Raw genomic sequence first — 25,101 nt, forward strand, 5'->3', positions numbered from 1 at the left:
TGGTTCACCTAACTAACTCTAGCCAATTATTCAAAATTGTAAGAGGATAAAACCGTAATTTACATTCCAAATTAATGTTGTTTAACGGAGAGCAATCCAACCTGCATAGAAAGGATTTGGTAGCCAAATCTGATTAGTCGGATTTGGTAGCCAAATCCAGATCTTATTAAAAATCAGATTGGGATTCAATATTATTTTTTATTGGAATCTGAATCCGAATATGATCAAACGCCCATTTGGACTAAGATCCGAATCCAATTAAGTGTAAATATCGATTTTGGACTAGTCGAATCTGGATTCGGTTCTATCTTTTTTCATCCGAATCCAAATTTGATTAGGTTTGATTCGATTAAGTCGGATTCGATTATATCTAGATCCGACCCGAATCCTACCCGTTGAGATAGATTTGTTGGGGTGCCGGGCCCTCAGATTCCCTTTTCATAGCGCGCGGGCACATACACTCGCACAACACTCACACACAGAATGTCGTCCTGGCACTCCCTCCCTCTAGAGGTAACGTACCAAGTTCTTGGATGGGTTGCTTTCTCCTCTTGGTCCCTCAGTTTCTACCCACAAGTCCTCCTCAATTACTACCGGAAGAGGTCTCACCATTTCTCTCTTCTTCTTCTTCTTCTTCTGTTTTGTTTTCTAATTATTCCGTAATTTGTGCAATACCCATCATTTTTTTCATGCCAATGTTCCTTCTTTCTCCCTCATGGTTCTTTGATTTGTGCTCCTCTAGCGTGGTGGGATTGAATTTCGATTTCCCAGTGCTCAATTTGACGAAGCACACAGCTTACCTCATCTACAACGCCACTCTATACTTCAGCCCTGTTGTTCAAAGGCAGTATCGCCAGAAATATGGGTATGATGAGGTATTCTCGTCTTTCTTCTTTTCTCATTTTTCGATTTTGGGTTTTGAGTAACTGATAAACACCCACAACATGAATTTTGGAAATTTACATGGAATTTTTTATGGGTTTCATTTTCCTTGGCTTATTGTGCAAAGATCTTTTTTATAATTCAAATCGTAGAATTCCATAGTTCAAAAGCATGGCTAGTTTCCTCCCTTTTGTGTGTGTGTGTGTGTGTGTGCGCGCAGACACACACATGAGCAAGCGTGGGGCCTGTGCATTCATTATAAACTGGCTTACTTCTTTATGAAGTCTCCTCAGGTAGGTGGTGTTTATGATTTTCTTTTAGCATGTGAATGTTGTCTTCTTTGGGGAAGATAGGATGTTATCAAGTCTTGTCACAATTAATTAAGAAGTCAGGGTTAAATATTGAACCTAGAGATGATAACTTCTGCATAGTGAATTTGCATCACAGCATGTTGGCATGACTCTTGATTATGACTGAGTTTTGAGTCCTAGAGATTATGTTAATGTTTGATTTTTCAACTTTCTTTATTCTTTTGTGCTGTAATATACAGCCAATGGAAATTTGGCTAATTTTCTTTCTCACATACTTTTCCTTGCTGCATAGCTAGGCTTATTGTGTCTTTCTACCCCTTCAATGAGTTCTAGAATTGGTTCGATTTTCTTTCCATGTGTTTTAGTTCATGGAGTTTCCTTCCATTCCCAAACACTTACTGTTACAGTTTTACCTACTCCATGTATTAAGTACATGCAACTCATACAATTATATTTATTGCCTGATGTTCATACAACCTAAATGGTTCATTGTTAATCGATCATTCTGTTTTGCAGATGATACCAGTAGCTTTAAATGATGTAGCATTTTCAGTCCATGCTGTTCTTTTGACAGGATTCATTACTTTCCAAGTTCTCATCTATGAAGTAAATTGAGTCAGACAAACTAACATTTTAATATCATGTCCTTTAACATCAATATATTTATGCATGCGCTTCTTTTGATCTTTGCAGCGAGGTTGTCAAAGAGTCTCAAAATTTTGTATTGCAATCACTGTTGCTGTGTGGGCTTTCTCTGCAGTCTGCTTTTTCATAGCATTGGGAAACCATTCTTGGCTGTGGCTCATCTCAATGTTCAAGTGAGACGATTGCAAGCATGCAAGCAATTTCCACTTGTAAAAGTATTAAAACTGAATCTGAAGTAGGTATACTAGCATGTATTTGGTTGAAAGCCATTCACTGATGTGCTGTGAAATTTACCTATCTTGTAAAATAATTTGCAATGCATGGTAATGGGCCCTAATCAGGTTTGAAGTGGGTCCTACCATATTTTTAGTATAGGTTGGATACATATAGTAGTGAACAATTGGTGGTTTGACTAAGTATATAGCATATCATAAATTTCATGGAGAAGCTTTAATGTTCTAATGGCTATGCAGAGCATGCAATTTTTCCATGTAATTTAAACTCTAAAACGTCAGTAGCAGTGAGCTTCCTATTCAACATCAGCATCTCTTGAACCAAGGTTTGAGTTTCAATGTTTAAAGCATATGCTTAAAGCGGTGAAGTACATCTATAATAGTGAATGTCACAAAAAAGTAACACATTAAACTATTAATGAATCTTCCAATGTGAATGGAAAGGGTCACAAGATGATATAGGAATAGAGGAGAGGACACACCCAGTATGTACAAGTGCAGGTGTTGGGTACGACATGGGAAATCTTGTAAAAGATGGGTATGAGGGTGCAGCTATACATATGTATATGTACTCAACAATCTTAACCAAGATTGGACATTGTCAACATTAATTGAGCTTGAAAATTGTACAACGTTGATCAAGTCAATGTCGACTGTCTAAAAAATAGGATGGATCTTGTTGGTGCTTGTTGACTGCACATGATGAACTAAAATGCTCAAAATTTGGAGAAAATGATCCAAAGTCAGTAGGAACTAAAACCTAAAAATGGAAAAAATTGTTCCGTTCTATATTAACTGTCTAAAATCTAGGTAAAGTTGGTTGCTTGTTGCCCACACCTGACTCATGTTGACCTTGACTAACTGCACCCACATCTGTACCCGTACCTGTCCCCATGTTGCACACTGTGCAGCTAGGGTACTTGGGTCTTCTAGAAGTACCTATGTTACATAGGGATGTATAGATGAAGATAAGAAAATCTTGAATAACAGGAGAGCAAGCCACCAATTTCTCTTACATGGCTTATACCATTCTATTAAAGGTTTATGCTTAAGAATGACACATTATATCTAAAGTACCTTCACAAGTCTTTTGCATTTACAACATATGACATTATGATAAAATTTCAGAATTGTCCCCAAAGTCACTTTTTATTAGCCTCCCTAAAGTTGTGCATGGTTTTTCATGCGAGCAGCCATTGATCATTCACTTTTCATCAAATGGAGTGAATACAGTGACTTTCATGTGTTGATGACATTATTATCATAGGGAACTTAACATCATTGATGAGTGAGATAAAGGAATATTTAGGTAAAAGGTTCCACATGAGGGACTTGGGAGAATCATACTACTTCATTAGTGTTAAGGAATGTAAATTTTATATCAGGGTTACCGGAAGCGCCACACCATATGGGGAAGCATGCTTCCCCGAAGCGTGTTTCGAAAGCACGAAATGTGGCACTTCCAAAACATGCGGGGAAGCGCCAAGAAAAATGGGAAGCTCGCTTTCCCTTATTTTTTCAATTTTTTTTTGTGTTTTTTTATTTTTCTTACATTTTTCTCTTTTTTCGCTTCCCCCTTGCTTCCTGTTCGCTTCCTAGGTCGCTTCTTAGACGATTCCTTGTTTGCTTCTAAGTCGTCCCGCGCTTCCCGCTTCCTAAAATTTTGGAAGTGCCTCACTTCCCACTTCCGCTTCTCGAATCGGTTCTCGCTCCCACTTTCCCGACTGACAACTCTGACTGATATTACATGTTAAGTTCTATGCATATATATATTTCTCTCTCTCTCTCTCTATATATATATATGCTTTGTATGTATTCACATATATATGTATTTATAATGATGTAATAGGTAAATAACCATTAGGGGCACATTAATTCTCTTACTCTATTTTATTTTTTTTGTCCTTTTCTGTTTTTATAGGAACTATTTGGTTAAAGACCAAATAGAGCTGTTGGATTCTTTTTGAACTAGTCAACATATAGTTGACTAGTGAATAGAGCTGTTGGAAGAGTCCAACATCTATATTTATAGCTGTTGGAATTGTCCAACAGCTCTATTTGAACTACCTCTTGTATATAAATAGGGGTGAACCCCTCTCTTGTTTTTTAATGCTTCTCTTAAGCATTCGTGCTCAATAATATCAATATTTTTTATATTTTGTATTCTTCTCTTTAGTTCTTTAATGTCTTGAATGCACTTAGCGCTTGTATTGTGCCTTTGTGCTCTTGTATTGTCCCTTAGTTGGACTTATGTATGTGCATGTGCAGTTGTGCAGTTTGTGTTTATGATCTTGTAAGCCCTTAGAGGCCATCATTTTGTATTTTCGCATATTTCATTACACGTATATCTGCTACCCCCTTTCCTTTGTACATATGTCTATTCTAGAAGGGCATTTCTATAACATAGTTATAGGAGCCTTAGTCAAGTATTTTTGTCTTCATGTGTAATCTAAAGGGGACCTCCTCTATATGTTGTATTACTCATTCTTTGACAGCTAATGAAGTTTCCCCTTTTTATGCTTCTTCTCCATTTAGTTAGTATTGAAATTGATAGAGGTTCACTGGTGTTGTTTTGTATTCTATGCTTAGTGATGAAATCCAACTCTTTTTGCATGCTCTTATGTTGTAATTATCTTGATTCTGTCAGCTTGAATTGCTTCTATGCCAACTGTAGTTTCATATAAGTTTGTATGCATTGGGTATCTCTAGTAAAGATTTTATTATGTGAAAAAGATCTTGTCCAACCTGAAATAACTTCATATGCTTTCATTTCTTATATCTACATGAATAATTTTCCTGGGATGATGATGTTTGCATTGTATATTCAAAGTTTCAAACCTACAGTGAAATTAAGATGAAACTGAAGCATTATGGTTTCTCTTCAATGCAGTTCGATACAAGTTTTCATGACAACCATCAAATACATTCCCCAGGTTATTATTTACCTCACCATGGTTTGAATTATTTAATGTTCCTTTTACCTTTGACAATTGTAATGCCTGGTAACTGATTTGAAGCATCCCAGAGTATTTTTTGTGTGCTCACTGATTCAATCTCTGCATCTGATTGCAACATATATTAGTTTTACGGTGAATTTTGTACATCATATATGCCAATTAGAAAGCTGATTAAGACAATTATGCATAAAAGATATACCTAGCAATGCTGAACTGACACTTGTAATGGTGTTTGGAGATAGCTGATCGAGGTATTATACAGATATGCAAGGTCTTCTGTTATAGAGTAAACATAGTCAAGTTTCAAAATTTCCAGTTTGCTTTAGGCTTATTATAATCCTAAGGTCTAAGGCTATAACTGACTGCACTACCGAACAATCGACTTCAAAGGAGACTTATTGTAGGTGATAGCCTATATCTGCATGAAAATAGCATCTCAGTGAAAAACTTGCTTCATAGATATGCACTCTTTTAGGGTCTACTGCATTCTATTGTTCGATTTATCAATAATGCATAATCTTCTTTGCCTGTAACCAACAACACATGGAACATCCTGTTAGAAGCCATGGTGGCAGATTTCCATGTCAAACTGTCAATATTTGCTGCAAAAGAGAAACACAGACCAAATATGAGTTGCTATTTGAATACAAATTTGACGCAATGGACTGATGCAAATATCTGATTGCATACCTGTATTCTTTTTTGGATAGGCAATCTGGGGATAACCCCCATGGGTTCAAATCCAAGATCCTTCGATTATGTTATTGAGACCTGTCCATCTAACTAGTTTATTTGAACTATAACGAAAATTAGATGATTTTAAATCTTAATCTAACTTGAATCTGAAATATATTGACAGATTCAGAATCTTGGGACCATATATATAAATGTATATAGATACTGTGTGAATGTGTGTATATATGTTGGTGCCCTCAAGAATACCATGCTCTAGCAGAAAGTCGTGATCTCAGGTATTGTTTGATTAATCAGAGCCTCTAGGTGTGTTATAGTTTCTTTAGAAAACAACATGCTTTGAATCTAATTGTTTTGATGTAATTATTCATACCTTTTTTGTTGTGAAGTTTTGGTTGATTGCGAGTCATTGATTTTCTAAATTCCTCTAGAGAACTGTATTACATATCAAAACTTCTTGAGCTAATGCATGTTCTTCACCAAATGGACTGTTGAAAATCCAAAGAGATAAGAGTAGAGGTTAGGGTTAGAGGAAGCACAACAAAATGGGGAGAACAAAGTTCTTGTATTGCCTGTCATGAATGAGGAACAATAACTCATCGAGGGTTGGCCCCTTTAGTACAACATAAAAGAAAAAATCTAAAATAACTACTATGCCCCTTCTTTATAAGGTATATACAAACTAACATATATAAAGCTACTTTACATAACACTATGCTACTCTATATTACATAAACTTTCAATACTCTCCTTCAAACTTGGAAGGATGTAAATGAATCATTCCAAGTTTGGAAAGGAAGGAAAGAACTGAAATGCAAAGGAAAAAGACTTTTTGTAAACACATATGCAGTTTGATTCTTTGAGTTGACATGTTCAAAAGCTATAATCTCATCTTCATAAGTCATTCTTGTATGATGACAATATATTTCAATGTGCTTAGTGCGCTCATGAAACTCTGGATTCTTTGCAATATGAATGGCGCTCATATTGTCATAATATAGTTGAGTTTTATTTTCATATGAAATTCTCAATTCCTTTAATAACCATCTAATCCAAATAATCTCAGCGACAACTTGAGCCATCTCTCTGTATTCTACTTCTGCAGTAAACAAGGCAACCCTTTGCTATTTCTTGATCTTCCACGAATTCAGGGAGCTTTCAAGAAAAACACAAAACCCTTAGTAGAGAAGAAAAACACAAAACCCTTAGTAGAGAGACAATCTCTAGTGGAGCCTCCAAAATCAGCATCACAGAAAACTCTCAACTCCCTGCTAAATGAAGACGAGAAAAGCATATTGTAGTGTATAGAATCTCTGACATACCTGATGATCCTAAGCATATTGTAGTGTATAGAATCTCTGACATACCTGATGATCCTGAGCACTGATGCCAAGTGAATTGATCGGGGAGCACTCATAAATTGACTTACTACATGAAATCTGTGGGTTATATTTGGTCTGGATATAGTCAAATATATATGGCTCCCAACTAACTGCCTGTATACTACATGATCCTCTAGCTCAATACCATGAGTTGCTCTCATCTTCAAGTTAGCCTCCATGGGGGAATTTACTTGTTTTGTGTCATCTGCCAATCTTGCTTTCACAACCAAATTTGTGGCATACTTATGTTGGAACAAGTATAGTTCCCTTGAAGAGTAGGCTATCTCAAGCCCAAGAAAGTACTCCAAATGCCCTAAATCTTTCATCTCGAACATACTGGCCAATTTCTTTTTGGTCTCTTCAGTATTCTTTATGTCATCTCCAGTGAGAACCATATCATCTACATAAAGAAACAATATACATTTTCCAAGAGTAAAAGAAAACAAACAAAGCAGGATCGTGATGACTTTGATCAAAACCAAGTGATTTCACTGTTGAACTGAACTTCTCAAACCAAGCTCGAGGTGTTTGTTTGAAACCATATAGAGCTCTACGATGTCTACAAACTCTACCTTTTGGATCTGAGTATCCTTATAGTAATTCCATATACACTTCTTCTTGTAAATCTCCATTCAAGAATGCATTCTTGACATCTAACTGTCAAAGATTCCATTGTTTTATGGTTGCCACTGCTAAAAGAGTACGAATCGTGGTCATATGAGCCACATGAGCAAAAGTTTCTATAAAGTCAATTTCAAACCGCTAATTGTCTCTTAGCTACCAATCTGACTTTATTCCTCTCCATTGACCCATCTGCCTTTGTCTTTACCTTGTACACCCATTTGCTGCCTATAATATTTTTCTTGGGAGGAGGTTTTATTAGTTCTCATACCTGCATTCTTTCAAGTGCATCCATTTCATCAATCATGGCTCTTTGCCACTCCTTTCTTGCTCCTTCTGCATAGGACTCAGGCTCAACATAGGAATGAATTGTTAAAAATGTAAATATATAAACTTAGTAACTAGGTTTTCTTATTTTTTAGCTTTTTTAGTTTGCTTTTTGTTTGTATTAAACTAGTCAAAGTATTGACTAGTCAATACAAAGAGAGTCGTTGGACTCCCAATGGCTCTAAATAGAGTTGTTGGGAGCCCAACAACTCTCTATATACTCCTTTTCTTTGTGTATAAATATGGGCCATTGCCCTCACTCAATATATGAATTTTAGTGTGGATTACAATCAATAAATTCATTATTTTTCTCTTGTTCTTAAACCCATTTAGTGGGTATTTGTGTGTGAAACCTTTTTATGGTTCTTTTGATTGTTTATTTTGGTATTTTTAGTGGAACTCTTTGAGTGTCCATTATTGGTGATTTAGTGAACATCTTTGAAAAAGCTCATATTCTTACAAGGATTAAAGCTATGGAAGCACGATGATGAGGTGCAAAAGACTCATAAGAAGCAAAATGAGACGAAAGTACAAAAGGTTTAGAACTTTTACATACCTGACCAGAAGATGAAGAAGAAGATAGTAACTGAAAGTTTTGTCGTTGTTGTCCCGAATCTACTGATGTAGGAATGAGATCAAGATTGACTTTTTCACTTCCTTGCTATTCCACTTGATCTAAAAATGGAATTGCAATCACACCTTCATGTCTCCTCGATTAAGACTGACCAAACCTGTCTCCTCGAGTAAGTCTGACCAAACCTATCTCCTCTAGCTAGAACTTTCTCCCCTTGACTCTCAATCCTCTCTCTCCCACCTTTTTCTTCAAAGGGAACCAAAAATGACAAGTTAGTCTCATTTTTTTGTCTTTTCTCTATACTGACTAAAGTATAACACATTCTTCTGAAAGACAACATGTCTGGATACCCATACTTTTGTTAAAATATAGTTTTGCGTATGGATCTGGATCCAGATCCATACGCATGGCATGTTAAATGACACATGCTAAATATTGCTTCATTAATGGCATCCTTGTAATATCTTTGATATTACAAGGCTCATTGTATATCCTTTTGTTTTATAAAGGTTAGGGCTTGGAGGTCGAGCTCTAAGTGTGCCACCCCAGCCGATTGTGCATCTCCTCTCTCTCTCTCTACTTTCCTGTGAAGCTGAACCACACATACGAAATCTGATATGGTATCAGAGTGATTAGAACTTGTCCTTGTCTCCATAGTAGTACGCAGTAGTACCAAGCATTAGCGCAACAGTAGCACCCTGGGCAACCACACGAGCTCGCATTAGCTTTTGACCAAGCCTAGAATTTCCTTGCCGGAAACTAATCAAACCTGCTGTTAGAACTCCAATAGTTAAGAGTGCACCTGATTTTACTATTTCCCTCACGACACGGCCATGCTCACCAGGTAGAAGATCTTTATCAATGCAGAGACCAATGTTCCCAGAGCCTGATGGCCTCTTTGAAATTTTCAAGTCAATGACTCTGCAGCGTTGCCATCTCGAGAATTAGAAGTTTATGATCCATGGATGAGCGCAAATCTTTTTGCTAATATAAGAGAAACATGTCAGACAAATTGTCCTTCCTTCGGCTTGAGTAGGGAGTTGAATGACTCACAGATACATGTTGAATTATCTCCAGTTGAGTCTCCAGTTGAACCACTCCCAGTAGAACGCTTCTCTGGGCAGATATACACTAGACGGGACAAAAATACAGAGCCGAGGAATGTGGAAAGCATCGCCAATGATCCAGCTCAAAGGCCGTCACGCATTAAGCATCCTATTCAACGATTGGTGAGTTATGAGACCTTCTCCCTTGATTTCCAGTTGTTTATGTCTCAGCTCACAAAACAGGATGAACCCACTTGTTTTAATCAAGCTCTTTAATCCCGTCATTAGACTGAAGCTATGAATGAAGAAATGGAAGCTCTTCATGAATGCCAGACTTGGGAAATAGTCTCTCGGTCAGAAGGAAAGAATGTAGTTGGCTCAAAATGGGTTTATAAAACAAGTATAAGTCTGAAGGAAGCATTCACAGATATAAGGCACGACTTGTTGCTCGAGGATTCACACAACAATATGGTGAAGACTAGGATGAAACTTTTAGTCCGGTAGTCAAAATGGGTATTATTCGTGTCATCATATCCCTAGCAGTTGATCGAGGTTGGAGCCTTAGCCAGATGGATGTTAAAAATGCATTTTTGCATGAAACTTTAAAGGAAGAAGTGTATATGGAGCAACCTCCTGGTTATGCCGAGAAGGATCCTACTGCCTGAGTGTGCAAACTAAGGAAATCTCTGTATGGGTTGAAACAGGCGTCCTATTCCTGGTTTGAAAGTTTCTCTATGCAAATTCAGAGTTATGGTTTTAGAAGATGCCCTCTGGATCACTCACTCTTTATTTACCAAAAGGCAGACGTTGTTATACTTCTTCTTATATATGTTGATGACATTGTGATCACTGGGAGTTCAGATAATTATGTGCAAGACGTGAAGCAGTTTTTAATGAAAACTTTCAAGATGAAAGATTTAAGGGAGTTAAGGTACTTTCTTGGTGTGGAAGTTGACAGACAACAAGACACATTGACACTCATGCAACAAAAATACACTCTTGACCTTCTGGAAAGAGCCGGGATGACGAATTGCAAACCAGTCAGTACTCCTAGTGTATTACATCAAAGGCTGAGCTCTGAAGATGGTCATCTTTGTGTCAACCCTACAACGTATAGAAGTCTCGTGGGGATGTTACAATACTTGACCTTTACCAGACCTGATATAGTTTATGCTGTTAATCAGGTATCCCAGTTTATGCATGCTCCAACGGAGGGTCATATGGAAGCTGTGAAGCGCATTCTACGTTATTTAAAAGGAACTATAGGAGACAGACTTATTTATTGCAAGAACGATAATCTGCGTAAAGGACATGAACTCATCACTTATACAGACGCAGATTGGGCAGGGGATCCAGATGAGAGACGATCTGTCTCTGGATATTGTGTATATATTGGACACAATTTAGTGTCCTGGAGCAGCAGAAAACAAAAGGCAGTGGCACGATCGAGTACAGAGGCTGAATACAGATCGATGGCTGCAAGCACGGCAGAAGCCACATGGATTAGACACTTATTGAGTGACCTTGGGGAGACAATTATTCGATCATTTCTTTTATGTGACAATCAAAGCGCAATAAACATTGCATGTAATCCTATCCATCATAGCAGAACGAAACACATTGAGATTGATCAAACATTTCATACGGCAGAAAGTCGAGATGAAGGAGATAGAACTATGTCATGTTCGAACAGAAGATCAAGTGGCAGACATGTTTACCAAGGGGTTAACAGGACGCCAATTTTGGCTATTGAAGAGCAAGTTGTACATGCTCCAAAATCACGTACAACTTGAGGGAGGGTGTTAAAATAGAGTTTTGCGTATGGATCTGGATCCAGATCCATACGCATGGCATGTTAAATGACACATGCTAAATATTGCTTCATTAATAGCATCCTTGTAATATCTCTGATATTACAAGGCTCATTGTATATCCTTTTGTTTTATAAAGGTTAGGGCTTGGAGGTCGAGCCCTAAGTGTGCTGCCCCAGCCGATTGTGCATCTCCTCTCTCTCTCTCTCTCTACTTTCCTGTGAAGCTGAACCACACATACGAAATCTGATAACTTTCTTTCTAATCAGATCATAGCACTTGTATCCTTTCTGGCTCTCAGAAAAACCAAGAAAGCAACATTTGACAGCTTTAAGAGATAACTTATCTCTGAATCTGTCAGTTAGCAAGACAAAGCATAAACAACCAAATACCTTCAACATATCATAGTTTGGAACTTTTCCATATAGTTTTTAAAAAGGAGATATACCTTTAAGTACTCCAGAAGGCATACGATTTATCTGATAAATGCTCAGTTGAACTGCATTTGCCCAAAATACTTTAGGTACTTCTCTACCAAACAGAAGAACTCTTGCTGTTTTCAAGATATGCCTGTTCTTTCTCTCAGCTATACCATTTTGCTCAGGAGTGTAAGGACACGACTTTTGGTGAACCACACATCTTTCTTGCAGAAATCTTTTAAACACATAACTAATATATTCACCACCAGAGTCAGTACACAAAGTTTTAATGTTAGCTGTAAATTGATTCTCAACCATGACACAAATGCTTTTAAAGATTTCAAAACGATCACTTCTATTTTCATAAACTATATCCAAGTAAACCTTGTACAATCATCTATGAAAGTCACAAAATAAGATGATCCTCCTTTTGACACAATAGCAAAAAAACCCCATACATCTGAATGAACCAAATCAAAGGGACTATCTGGTTCTCTATCACTTGACTTGAATGGCAAAGCATGACTCTTGGTCAATTGCCAACTCACACAATCTTTAACATGATTTGACACAACTAGCTTAGATTTTCCAAAATTTTCTTATGACACTAAACTTTGCAACTTAGAGCTGAAAATATACCCGTCTCTGGTGCCAGAAAACAGACTCATACAAAACTGAAGCTCCATATCCGGTTCTAACTTCCTTCTGCTTCTTCGTACCAATCCAGTCTAGGTAGTATAAATCTCCTTTCCTATGTCCAATCTCAATCTTCTTTCCTGATAACTGATCCTACACAACACAACCAACAGAGGAGAAGATAATATTATAGTTAAGTTTGGTAATTTGACTAACTAGAAATAAGATTCATAGCAAGGGATGAAACATGATAAACTTGAGAAAGATTAAATTTTCCACCAGGATAAGAGTCACAGGTAATTGAACCTACTTTAAAGACAAACATAGAAGAACTATTTGCAGTTCGAAAATTGCTATTGCAGGGACGACAATTAGCTAAGACAAACTTATTAGCTGTCATATAATATGAAGCCCCAGAGTCTATTAGCCAACTAGAGGAAGGACCTGAGATACCTGAGAAAGCAGTACCATAAAAAGAGGCAGGAGTGGTAGAGGAAGAAGAACCAACAACTGACTGAGCAAGAAGCTACAATTGCTGAATCTAGTGCTGGATCTCCTACTAAACCTGCTCTAGTCTCTGAAGCTGTCCACTACCCATCACTTCACCACCAATTGATGTAAAACCACCTAATTGCTCATCCTTGGGCATTACACCCTCACTCTCAGTAGAAGCTGCATATGCACCCCCTTTCTTTCTCTTGAGTGTGGAACATTAATTATTCATACGACTAAAGCCCTTACAGTAGTGATACTGAACAGAACTAAGGTCATTTCTTCCTCCAAATCCCATCTCACCTTGTCTTCCAGTCCTACCACCTCCTCTTCTACCCATTCTGTCACCCATCTGCCTAAATACAACCATGACATTATCCCCAAAAGAGAAAGATCCAAGATACTTTATCTTAGTCTCTTTTGCATTTAGCTGAGCAATGACTTGAGTCACGAATGGTAAGTGAGATTGATGTAAGATGGCACTCCTTGTCCCATCAAATTCTGCTCGAAGAGCCATGAGAAACTCAATGACTTTGTTTGTCTCCTTGTGCTGATCAAGAAGCCCCCAAACAAGTTTGACATGAAGTGCAAGACACACACTTTGTACACTTCTCACATTTCTTCTACCCTTCCATCAATGCAAGAGCATCCTAGATCCTCTGCATATCAGAATAAAATTTTTCTATTGTCTTGCTTTTTTGGCGCATACTTCTCAAGTCTTAGGTGAGTTGATAATGTCTTGCCCAGTTTTCTTGCCTAACTTGCCAGAGATAAGTCCAAGCTTCTTTTGCCTCATGGAATTTTAAAATGTTCATGTCCATTCTTGGTTCCGTGGACCCAAGAATCCAAGCCTTGACTCTAACATTGTTCATAACCCATTCCTTGATAGACCTGTCAAAACCCTCATCAAAAGCTTTAGGGTTTGCTTTTGAACCATCTAAATAGCCTCTCAATCCTTTTTTAACAACCACTGCTTCCAAAAAATTAGCATAATATGCATATTTTGTCCCGTTTAACTTAACTGGGATAATTTGAATCCCTTCCTTTTCCATCGTATTACTCGCAATGAATATCACTAAAAATAGAGGGGATAAAGCTTACCAAAGACCAACAAGAGGCATTTCATAGGTCAAGTAGAAAGCACAAGACTCTATAATGAGCCATCAAAAAATGTGATTTTTTTTTAAATTGCAGAAAACCTCCCAAGAACCTCGTTCCTTACACAGTGCGATAAAAACCTTTTTTAGCGCACCATATCGGTGCAATACACAAGACTCCGTACCTCTGACATGCATACCGAGGCACAAACAAATTGATAACCTACGCTCAGAATCGTCAGAGATTTAGACCATCTCTGAAGTAGGAGAAAGTTGCATACGATGACAACGGCGGAACATTTCTGATATATATGTATTATATTTACGTCAAATATATATATGTATGCTTTTAACTCAAGGACACAATTTTGCGTATTCTTGACCCATTTAAATTACATTGTTTATTTTGTCATCGCGTTGTAGTGTGCACAAGCTCCTGCTTTATGCAATTTACTTAGCTCGATGTACGGTTTCGTACACCGGGCCTTGCTTACTCAATTTACTTAGCCCAATGTACGGTTTTGTATACGGGGCCTTGCTTACACAATTTAGTTAGCCTGATGTACGCTTTTGTGCATCGGGCCTTATGCAATTTATTTAGCCCAATGTGTGGTTTCACACACCGGGCCCTACTCTATGTTATTTACTTTGTCGTCTCGCGCTATTATGTGCAAATGCTTCTGCTTTAATATATATGTATCCTGTATACATATATAATTATATAGTGTACACAGTTTTGCGTACTCTTACGTACTCCTGCTTACTTTAAAATTATGCTAGTTTTATTTTAAGACGCAGATTTACGCATTCTTGCTTTAAAACTTCAAAAGAATTTTCATGCGAGATTTCAAGTTCGCATACTCTGATGTCTCGTAAAATAAAATAAGAGTTTTACATTCGCTTGTTCGTGATATTCAGCATGCACATGTGTTGCTTATCCTACGAACAAAATACAGTTCATATGCTCTCATGCATCAAGGTTGTTGCGTTCGTCCTTATTAGAAAATTATGATTTTTAGTGTTGTGATTGGGGGTTCTTTCTGAGAAACCAATATCTTTCTCATCATGGTAGTACTATCAGACATGTAAGACATGCTCGTACGACGGTGAAATAATTAAAGGTTTATGACAAACCTCGTTGTGTGATAATACACCATTTTATGGAAAAATCACGTAAATAAAGATGATCGCCTTCATAGGCAAGATTTTCAATTTGGTTTAAAAGACCAAAGCATATTGAATAGGTTGTCAGATAAAATAAGACTTGACGCACCCATTCATCCATTGGTTCTGTCAAGAGAGAGGATAGGAGGTGCAAACTCCGATGAATAAGTTGTTAACAACTATGTTCCTCGAGTGTCAATGACTCAGTGTTCTCGATTATCAGAGTTAGGGACTGCTTCCAAATATTATCCTAGGTGGTAGATCCCATTGACTTCTGCAGAAGTTCGGATGCATCCTCCAATTATTCTCGCCTCTGGGGAATTCTCTCTCGGTCTCTGAAACCTTTTTCATTGGAGTGGACTCAGCTAGTCCTTTAGGTTATAATTTATATAAAATAATAAACCTCCGAATGGTCTCAGTTGTCCTATGAGTACCCACAGGTTGTTAATTATTGAAACAAGATTATCATGTTCATTTTGCTTCTCTTGAAACTGAATATTATGAAATATGATAATGCATATGTTAGTCTTGTCTGATATCAATGCACCTACCAGGCTTTCATAAGTCTGACCTATTTTATGGGAAAGAGGTGACGAATAGACTGATGCTGCAGGCGATGGTGCGATGACACAATGATATCAAGAATCCATTTTCTCTATTATTCTCTCATGAGCACATTTTTGTAATTTTGTATAATTGTAATAACTCTTTCTATATAAAACCTTTTTTTTAATATTCATGGTTTTGAATGAATGTATTGAGATACAAACCCAATTTGTTGGATGAGAATTTCGCCTGTAATCCGCCCAAGGTTCGTTGACTTGTTCTTTCCACAAATTATCTTTCCCTGAATTATTATTTTCAACTTTGAAAAAGGATTGATTGTTAAAATTTCATTTTTTTTCTAAAAATTACAAGTTCGGGATTTTGGGGCGTTACACCAAGTGTCTTGCAGCAAAAACTTGAATGTGACGAAGGGGATGTTTTTAGCAATCCTACAAAATATGGAAGCATCGTGTATATGCTTCAATACCTCACTTTTACTCGGCCTAACATTGCTTATGTTGTCAATCAAGTTTCTCAGTTCATGCACTGCTCCTTTGTGACTCATGTTGAAGCTGTCAAAAAAATTCTTAGATATCTAAAATGTACCCTTGAAGATCGGTTATATTATCAGAAGGGTGATTATAGAGAACGTGATTTAACAATCATGGCCTTTTCAGATGCTGATTAGGCAGGAGATCTGGATGAAAGAAGGCCTATCTCTGGGTATTGTGTTTTTATTGGTAATAACTTTGCTTCATGGAGCAGCAAGAAGCAGTGGCTCGGTCAATTATTGAAGTTGAATACAGATCCATGGCAGCAACATCATCTAAAATTATTTGGATTAGATATTTATTGACTGATCTACATCAATAAATGTCAAGTTTCATCTTGTTTTGTGATAATCAAAGTGCGATTAAAATATCCCTCAATCCTATTCAGCATGGAAGAACAAAGCATATAGTGATAGATCAGCACTTCATTAGAAGCAAAATTGAAAATGGAGAGATCTCTAAGCAATTTGTTGGGACCCAGTATCAAGTTGCAGATTTGTTTACAAAGGGATTAAGTAAAGAAAGGTTTTGGTACTTGAAGAGTAAGTTGTTCATGGTTCTCTTGAGGGAGGGTATTGATGCGTGATGGGATTTGGATCCAAATCCAATACTGGATCCAGATTACAGCTCTACATCATGTTGCAGCATGTTATATTATTTTGTCTATTTTTCATCACCTATTAATTGTTGTTGCTTATGTATGTGAATTAAGGACATATTTGTAACATAAAAATATGATTATGTTGATTAAAAGGAAACCCACAACCCTATCGTGTGTGGGAAAATTTTCACTGCAGCCCCTTTGTCTCATCTTCTCTCTGATCTTCTCTTTAGTGTTTCAGGTGACGTGATCTGATTTTCAGGTTTTATGCCCAAATTCCATTTTGTAACTAGGTTTTGGGCATCATCCAAAGGGGAACCGGTTCTCTCATAACCAACTTGCTGATAGAGATAATGGAACTTGTTTGTCACTGGCTTCATGTAACAACACTTAACATGTAAATAGATAGGTGTTAACGTTAATAAAAAATCCAAATATAAGTTTCTTTGTTTTAGTCCAATAAACTAATGTAATCCAGAACGATATTTCCTTTGATGGTTAGAGTCCAACCATAGCTATTTTAGTCCTTACTATGAAAGTGAAGCAGGCAACAGATCTTGATTAAATCTGAGTTCATGTAACCCCATCTAGTTATGAATAAATAGTTGTTATGAATAAATAGTTGCTAACATACAGCCAATCTAAATATGAAATTTTCTCTTGAGTCCAGTAAACTAACATGCAGTTCGGAAGGATGTTTACTTTGATGCTCAAGTCCAATCATAGGAATCTTTAGCCCTTGTCAATACATTCTGTTCCTTTACATATATTGCTAAACATCATCCTTGTTACCATTATACGCTATGCACTGCCAAGGTTATGCATAATAATTTATTATGTCATCCACTTCTCCATATACTGTTTTTGCTTGTTTCTAATATTCTAATGTAGTGTAGGCCCTCATGAACTTTGCGAGGAAGAGTACAGTTGGATGGAGTATTGGATTTATTCTTCTTGATTTGCTTGGTGGTGTTACAAACTTTGCACAAATATGCATTCAGTCTTTGGACCAACGTCTGTAATTCTTTTTTCTATGGTGGTATTTCTTTTTTAACCTTAGCATTCATGTGGAGTTTAGTATCTTTGTGACAAAGTTTTGTTTGAATTTGTAGGTTCATTGGTCAATTTTTATGGCAATATAGGGAAGACATTGCTTTCCTTGGTATGTGTACTTATTAAGTTTTGTATCTTTCTGACAAAGTGTTGCATTATGTGAAGTTTTGCTTGGATCAATTAGTTTATGCTAATTTCTTTATGGCATGTTAGTACAATTGCTGGTCTTCTTTTTAGTCATTCTTTTGTGCATTGTGAAAATAATTGAACCATGAGTATTTGGTTCCTATATTGCGATAGGGGGATTTTCTTTTACATTTATCAAAGATAAAAGTATTTGGATTGAGATTGTTAAATGATCTCTTTGGTTACTATCTATGATTACTATTAGTTTTTTTTTTTTTTATTGTAGTAAATCTTCTCTGGGAGATTACTCATCATTGTCTTTAATTTGTATATACGTCTATGTTTAATGTCAAATTGCCTATTATGGCGTAACTCTTGACGCATTTATTTGTATTTTTGTTCTCAGTTTGCTTTTGTGTGCTATGATTTCTGCCTTTGTGTCTTTGACTCCTTCAGGCAGTTCTATGATGGTGATGTTTTGTACAGTGGTCATCTATGGAGTTCTGGCCTGTACTCTTCTATGAAAGAAACTATGAAACTATAAAACTTGTAACTTTTGAAGAGAAAACAAAAATCTTTTTAATCAGTATCAAGGAATCCTCCATTGGCTGTCTCTACTTGCAAGCTATGTGCTGAATATAAAAAGCTTTTCTTTTGTTAATAGCTTTTATTTGTAAAACCTTGTATATTCTTTCAATAGGGAAGAGGGAGGGAAAGCAACTAAACTGCCCTATTGACCCCTAACATTATCAGCAAATAGGGCTGACTAGAGAATTCTATTCATATACAAGTGCCTTTATTAGAGCTGGCTACAAATAGTCATGCAACAGAATTACATGTGGATTGTTATCAACATACATAAAGCAAATAATACTTCATTGTAAAATGGTTCTCATTGGGCTTCTAGAAAAGTAGCACAACCAAAATACACTTGCTTTTTGGGGAATTATCAAAATGCCCCTATTGACTGCTCAATAATCTTTACACTCAAGTGGCACATCATGCTGGAACATGTTCAACTCGACCTTTAGATATTTATGCTTGATATTGATGACTTTGTTTGGATCTGCTTCTGCCCCCACTTCCAATGCACTTCTATTATGATAATACGTAACTTAACAACATATTCTCGCTCCCAATAGATTCAATATATCATTGTATCCAAAGAATCTTTGTGATGATCTATGTCACATGGGTGCGGGTGCGGGTGCGGGTGCGGGTGCGGGTGCGGGGGTGTGGCAGGGGCAAAAATGTAAAATATATATATATATATATATATATATATATATATATATATATATATATATATATATATATATATATATATATATATATATATAAGGGGTCGGGGGGGGGCGGGTTTTTTCAAATTTTACACGATAGCACAAGCAAGGCTACCACCATCATTGAAAAGTCAGGAGCTGACAGCTGCTGTCAGCAGATTTTTTTTTGTATATACAGCTGCACGATAGCACAAGCAAAGCTACCACCATCATTGAAAAGTCAGCAGCTGACAACATCTGTCACAGCTGCTATCAGTTTTTTTTTATATACAGCTGCACGATAGCACAAGCAAGGCTACCACCATTATTAAAAAGTCAGGAGCTGACAGCAGCTGTCAGCTCCTGACAGCAGCAGATTTTTTTTTTATATACAGCTGCACGATAGCACAAGCAAGGCTACCACCATCATTGAAAAGTCAGGAGCTGACAGCAGCTGACAACTGCTGTCAGCAGATTTTTTTTTAAAAAAAAAATTCGCAGGGGCAATTTTTTTTAAAAAAAATCCAAAAAAAAGGACATAAATGATCCTGGGTGCGGTCAACGCACCCAGGATCGGGTTGACCGCACCTGGTGCCGCACCCGCACCCGCGTTGAGTCGCGTCGACGCGGGTGCGTCACCCTGCTAGCCGAATCCCTGTGACATAGGTGATGCTGCTGCCAATGCTCAATATTCTGCTTCTGTGCTAGACCTGACTACAAACTGATTGAATCAGTTGTTTACTTGGATTATTCTCATGGAAAACTGATCTAATATAAAGTAATCTCTTTTACATATTTCATGATTTTATTTCAAGCTTTCATATTGAAAGAAACCATGCACCTGTGTGTGTAGGACTCCTCTTTGTCTGTGCTGGAAGGGGAGAAGGGAGAGGACTGCTGCGGGTAGCACTATTCTCCAGTGAAAAAGCGTCATGCCCTATCCCTTGACGCAAATATATAATGCACAGATTGGATCGGGTCTGTGATTCTTCAGTCCAGACCCGATATTCCAGTGATAACCTATCATGTGAGGATACAAGGATATGGGTCCAGATCTGGACTCGTATATACATATACAGTCTTAATAGCCTCCCTCAAGTTGTGCATAGTTTTGTACCATGGACAACTTGTTTTTCAAAAACCAAAAGTGGATGCTGGTAAGACCCTTAGTAAACAAATCTGCCACTTGGTCAGCCGTGGGAACATAGGCTGGCTCAACTTTTCTATCTTCGATCTTTTGCCAAACAAAGTGTTGATCAATCTCTATATGTTTGGTACGACTGTGATAAATGGGGTTGAAGGCAATTTGTATCTTATTATCACAAAAGAGATTGGTGGGCATAATAGATTCTCCGATCTCAGTCAAAAGATGTCTCAGCTATGTAGCTTCTGCTGTAGCAGCCACCATAGATCGGTACTCAGCTTCTGTATTGGATCGTGCAACTGCACGTTGTTTTCTGCTACTCCATGCTATCAAGTTCCCGTCAAGAAAAACACAATATCCAAAAACTGATCGCCTGTCATCTAGATCTCCAGCCCAATCTGCATCTGTGTAAACATCCACTCGATGTCGCTCTCCTTTGAACTTGGACCGATTATAAACTAGACCATCTCAAAGAGTTCCTTTTAAATATCGAAGAATTTTCTTAACAACATTCATATGCTCTGTTCGTGGATCATGCATGAATTATGACACTTGGTTCACTGCATACACAATGTCTGGTCTGGTGAAGGTGAGGTATTGAAGCATACTAGCGAGACTATGATATTGCCTAGAGTCTTTATATGGTTCCCCATCTTGAGAACTGAGCTTGTGATTTAATACACTAGGAGTGGATAGTGGTTTACAATTTGTCCTGCCTACCTTTTCCAATAGATCCAAGGTATATTTGTGTTGGGTTAATGAAAGAGATCCATTCTGTCTATCCACTTCAACTCCTAAGAAATAATGTAAGACTCTCAAATCTTTCATTTTAAACTGCCGACTCAGTAAGTCCTTGGTGGCTTCTATGTGTTCATCTGAATTCCCAATAATAATGATGTCATCTACATATATAAGAATCAAGGTATGTACCTGACGATCACATAAGATAAACAATGAATGATCGAGGTGAGAACGAATTAAACCGTATCACTGAACTTCAAGGGAAAAACTGTCAAACCAAAAACGAGAAGCCTGCTTGAACCCATAGATGACTCTTCGTAGTTTGCAAACGTGTGTGCTGGTGGGGCTGTATTCTGCATAACCAGAGTGTTGTTCCATATACACCTCTTCTTTTAGGCTACCATGCGAGAATGCATTTTTGACATCAAGCTGACTAAGAGTCCATCCATACTGAACCGACAAAGACAAAATTAATTGAATAATTCCCATCTTGACCATAGGACTAAAAGTCTCATCGTAATCTTGCCCATATTTTTGTGTGAAACCTTTTGTCACCAACCTTGTCTTGTAACGCTCAATGGATCCATCAGGTTTATACTTTATTTTATAGACCCTACAATATTTTTATCTGATGGTTTAGGGACAATCTCCCAAGTTCCACACTCATGTAAGACTTTCATTTCCTCATTCATGGCTTCAACGAAGGTTACCGGAAGCACCTAGCTAAAAGGGGAAGCGCGAAATGTCGCGCTTCCGAAGCGTGGGGAGAAGCGTCCCCCTTTTTTGGGAAGCGCGCTTCCCTTTAATGGGGGACACATTTCCCTTTAATGGGGGACACACTTCCCTTTAATGGGAAGCACACTTCCCATCACGCTTCCCCCTCGCTTCCCCTGTTTTTTTCAATTTTTTTTTTTATTTTTTATTTTTATTTTTTTCGCTTCCCCCTCACTTCCGAGACGCTTCTTAGGTCGCTTCCGAGACACTTCCTGAATCGGTCCTAAGTGGTCCCACGCTTCCTAAAATTTTGAAAGTGCCTCGCTTCCCGCTTCCCGTATCGCTTCCCGCTCTCGCTTCCTCAACTGGCAACCATGGCTTCAACCCACTTGAGTGACATAGATGTTTGTGAAAAACTAATAGGTTAATCCTGTTTTTCAATCTGGGAGATGAACAACTGTAAGTTTGTAGAGAAGTTGTTATAACTAACCCATCTTTCAATAAGATGGCGAATCCTCTTAGGTCTTCTAGCTTGCACATCGGTTCGCTGAGCATTGTCTTTATTTTGCCTTACATAGCTCCTTGAAACTTGGTAACATCTGAAACGGTAGGCATAATGCCCTGGGTATTTGGTGATTCTTCCATTTGTGAACACACATCAATTTTATTCTGTTCAGCTGATATGGAATGACATGAGGAAGCATCGTGTGTGGCCATTTGATCGAATACTTCAGCAGCAAGCCACGACTGATAACCTTCATCATCCACGTTGTGTTCTTTTACCCTTCTTAGGCTCTCAGTTTAAGTCTCATCAAATACAACATTCCGTGATACTCTGATTCGACTAGTAGTGGGATCGTAGTAACGATAACCTCTGTACTGATCAACATAACCAACGAACTTACACTTGCTTGCCTTGTTTTGGAACTTGTCACGTTGGGAACTGTCAATATGAACATAACATGCACAACCAAACACTCGCAATTCATTATAATCAGGGTGAGTCCCAAAGAATGTAAAAGAAGGAGATTGATTCGCAAGCAATTTCATTGTCAGTCGATTTATGACGTACACGGCAGAATGAAAAGCCTCTGTCCACAAGCTTAAAGGAACATGAGTAACATGTATCATGCTTAATGCACTTTCTACGATGTGTCGGTGTTTTTTTTCTGCCACACCATTTTGTTGCGGTGTGTGTGGACAAGATATTTGATGACTTATTCCATTATCCTGGAGAAATTCAGTAAATTCCTTTGATAGATACTCTCCCCTACCATCACATTGAAAATGTTGTATTTGAGATGAGAATTGATTACAAACTAAGGCACAAAATACACGAAAGACCTCAAGCACTTCAGATTTATGTTTCATAGAGTAGATCTAAGTATATCTGGAATAACTATCAATAAAAGTAACATAATAGCGGCTGCCCGACAAAGAAGATTGTGGGGCAGGTTCCTAAACATCAAAATATACAATTTCAAAAGGCGCAAAAGCTCTTTGATTTATTAAGTGAAAAGGAAGAACATGACTCTTACATAAATGGCAATTGAAACAAAGAGAAATATCAGACTTACTCAAACTAGACTGTGGAACAAGTCCACTAGACACAAGTCTTTCAATAAATGAACGATTACAATGACCCAAACGATGATGCCAAATGTCTGGCTTATTACACTGAGACAAACTAAAACAATCTTTGAATGACATTGGTTGTGGGTTTATTGGAGCAACACGAACAAAAGGAGACTCCTTGAGGACATACATATTTCCCTGTTGTTCTCCTTCAACGAGCGTCTTCTTCGTGAGAAGATCCTTGACACATACAGAAGGAGTAAATTTGACAGAAGAATTAGTATAATCAACAAGTTTAGAAATAGAAACAATGTTTTTAACAATACTGGGTGAGTGATAAACATTAGATAAAAGAAGAGAAGAATTTGGGAGTGGAAGAGAAATGTTTTCAACATGAGAGATAGAATGGAGGGCACCATCTCTAGTCTTAATACTAAATTTACCACGATAAGGTATAGGTTGTGAAATCTTACCAACATCACCTGTCACATGTGCAGCAGCCCCAGAGTCAATGTACCAAGTTTCCTGCTCAGTCTACTTGAAACTTAACTCAGAAAGAGCAGAAATCAAGAGATTCTTCGCATTCTCCTGTTTATCCCTTGCTTGTTCTCTAGTGAAAGGCCCAGTCCCATTAAATTTGCTTTTGTTTTGCGGATTATGCCAGCAATTTGCCTTAATGTGCCCCTTTTTATTACACTGAAAGCACGTTGGTATATGTCTAGAAGAATGGTTCCCTGAGAGTGAGTTGGGTGACATGTTAGGCGTGGGAAGTAATCCACGACCTCCTCGATTACCTCTTGTCTGTCCCCATCCACCTCGAAAGCCTCCACGTCCTTGTCCTGCCACCATGCCTGTGACGAGAACCTCACGATTGCTATTTTGAGTCAACTCCTCACCTCTAATAGTAACTTCATACTGCAGTAGTTTCGCCCGCATATCATCAAAGTTAGGCAATGAAGGAAGACATAGAAGAGAAGTGACCAACATGTGATAGTCAGATCCAAGACCATTTAGCGCTTGTTGAACTTTCTCTTTGTCAGGAATTACACAACCCACCATCGCTAATTGATCTGTGATGCTCTTGACTTTGTTCATGTATTCTGTAACCGATAAATTCTCTTTCTTCAAGAGCTGAAATTCTCGCTTTAAATGAAGAATCCTAGCCTCTGAAATCTATAAATAGGTCTGCGCTAGTATCTGCCACAGTTGTAAGAACCACAAATTTTACACTAAAAACTTAAGAATTATGTGGATTTGGGCCTAGGATCCGTTATTGGACCCAAAAGAAAATTTCGGATATTAGAGTATTTTAGTAATAGTATATAAATAAATATTTAAGAAATTAGATATTTCAAATTCACGGTTCGGACCCAAGTGGATCCAACTCTTGGGTCCACTGCTGGTTAAGTGACCCGGACCCAAATCAAATTTGGGTCCAGCATTTCGGGTCGTGGGTCGGACCCGGACCGACCCACACCCTGTTAAATTAAAAAAGGGG

The 25,101-nt window shown here is 37.7% G+C and overlaps 1 protein-coding gene across 2 annotated transcripts in view; it reads left to right on the forward strand.

Moving 5' to 3' along the window:
• Window positions 1-427: 427 nt before the first annotated feature.
• The window catches only part of LOC149829778 (cystinosin homolog), a 57,393-nt gene continuing 32,719 nt past the window's right edge, over window positions 428-25,101 (forward strand). Inside the window, exons 1-7 of one of the 2 annotated variants that reach the window (XM_090015621.1) lie at window positions 428-602; window positions 743-875; window positions 1,710-1,799; window positions 1,887-2,011; window positions 4,962-5,004; window positions 17,885-18,002; window positions 18,101-18,150. In XM_090015621.1, coding sequence (XP_089871747.1) covers window positions 484-602; window positions 743-875; window positions 1,710-1,799; window positions 1,887-2,011; window positions 4,962-5,004; window positions 17,885-18,002; window positions 18,101-18,150 — 678 coding nt within the window. In that variant the 5' untranslated portion in view covers window positions 428-483. The remainder of the gene's footprint in view (window positions 603-742; window positions 876-1,709; window positions 1,800-1,886; window positions 2,012-4,961; window positions 5,005-17,884; window positions 18,003-18,100; window positions 18,151-25,101) is intronic. The other variant, XM_090015622.1, reaches the window with a different exon arrangement.

Source organism: Nuphar pumila, chromosome 8 (assembly GCF_984573655.1).
Source record: "Nuphar pumila chromosome 8, dmNupPumi1.hap1.1, whole genome shotgun sequence".
NCBI classification, from domain to species: domain Eukaryota; kingdom Viridiplantae; phylum Streptophyta; class Magnoliopsida; order Nymphaeales; family Nymphaeaceae; genus Nuphar; species Nuphar pumila.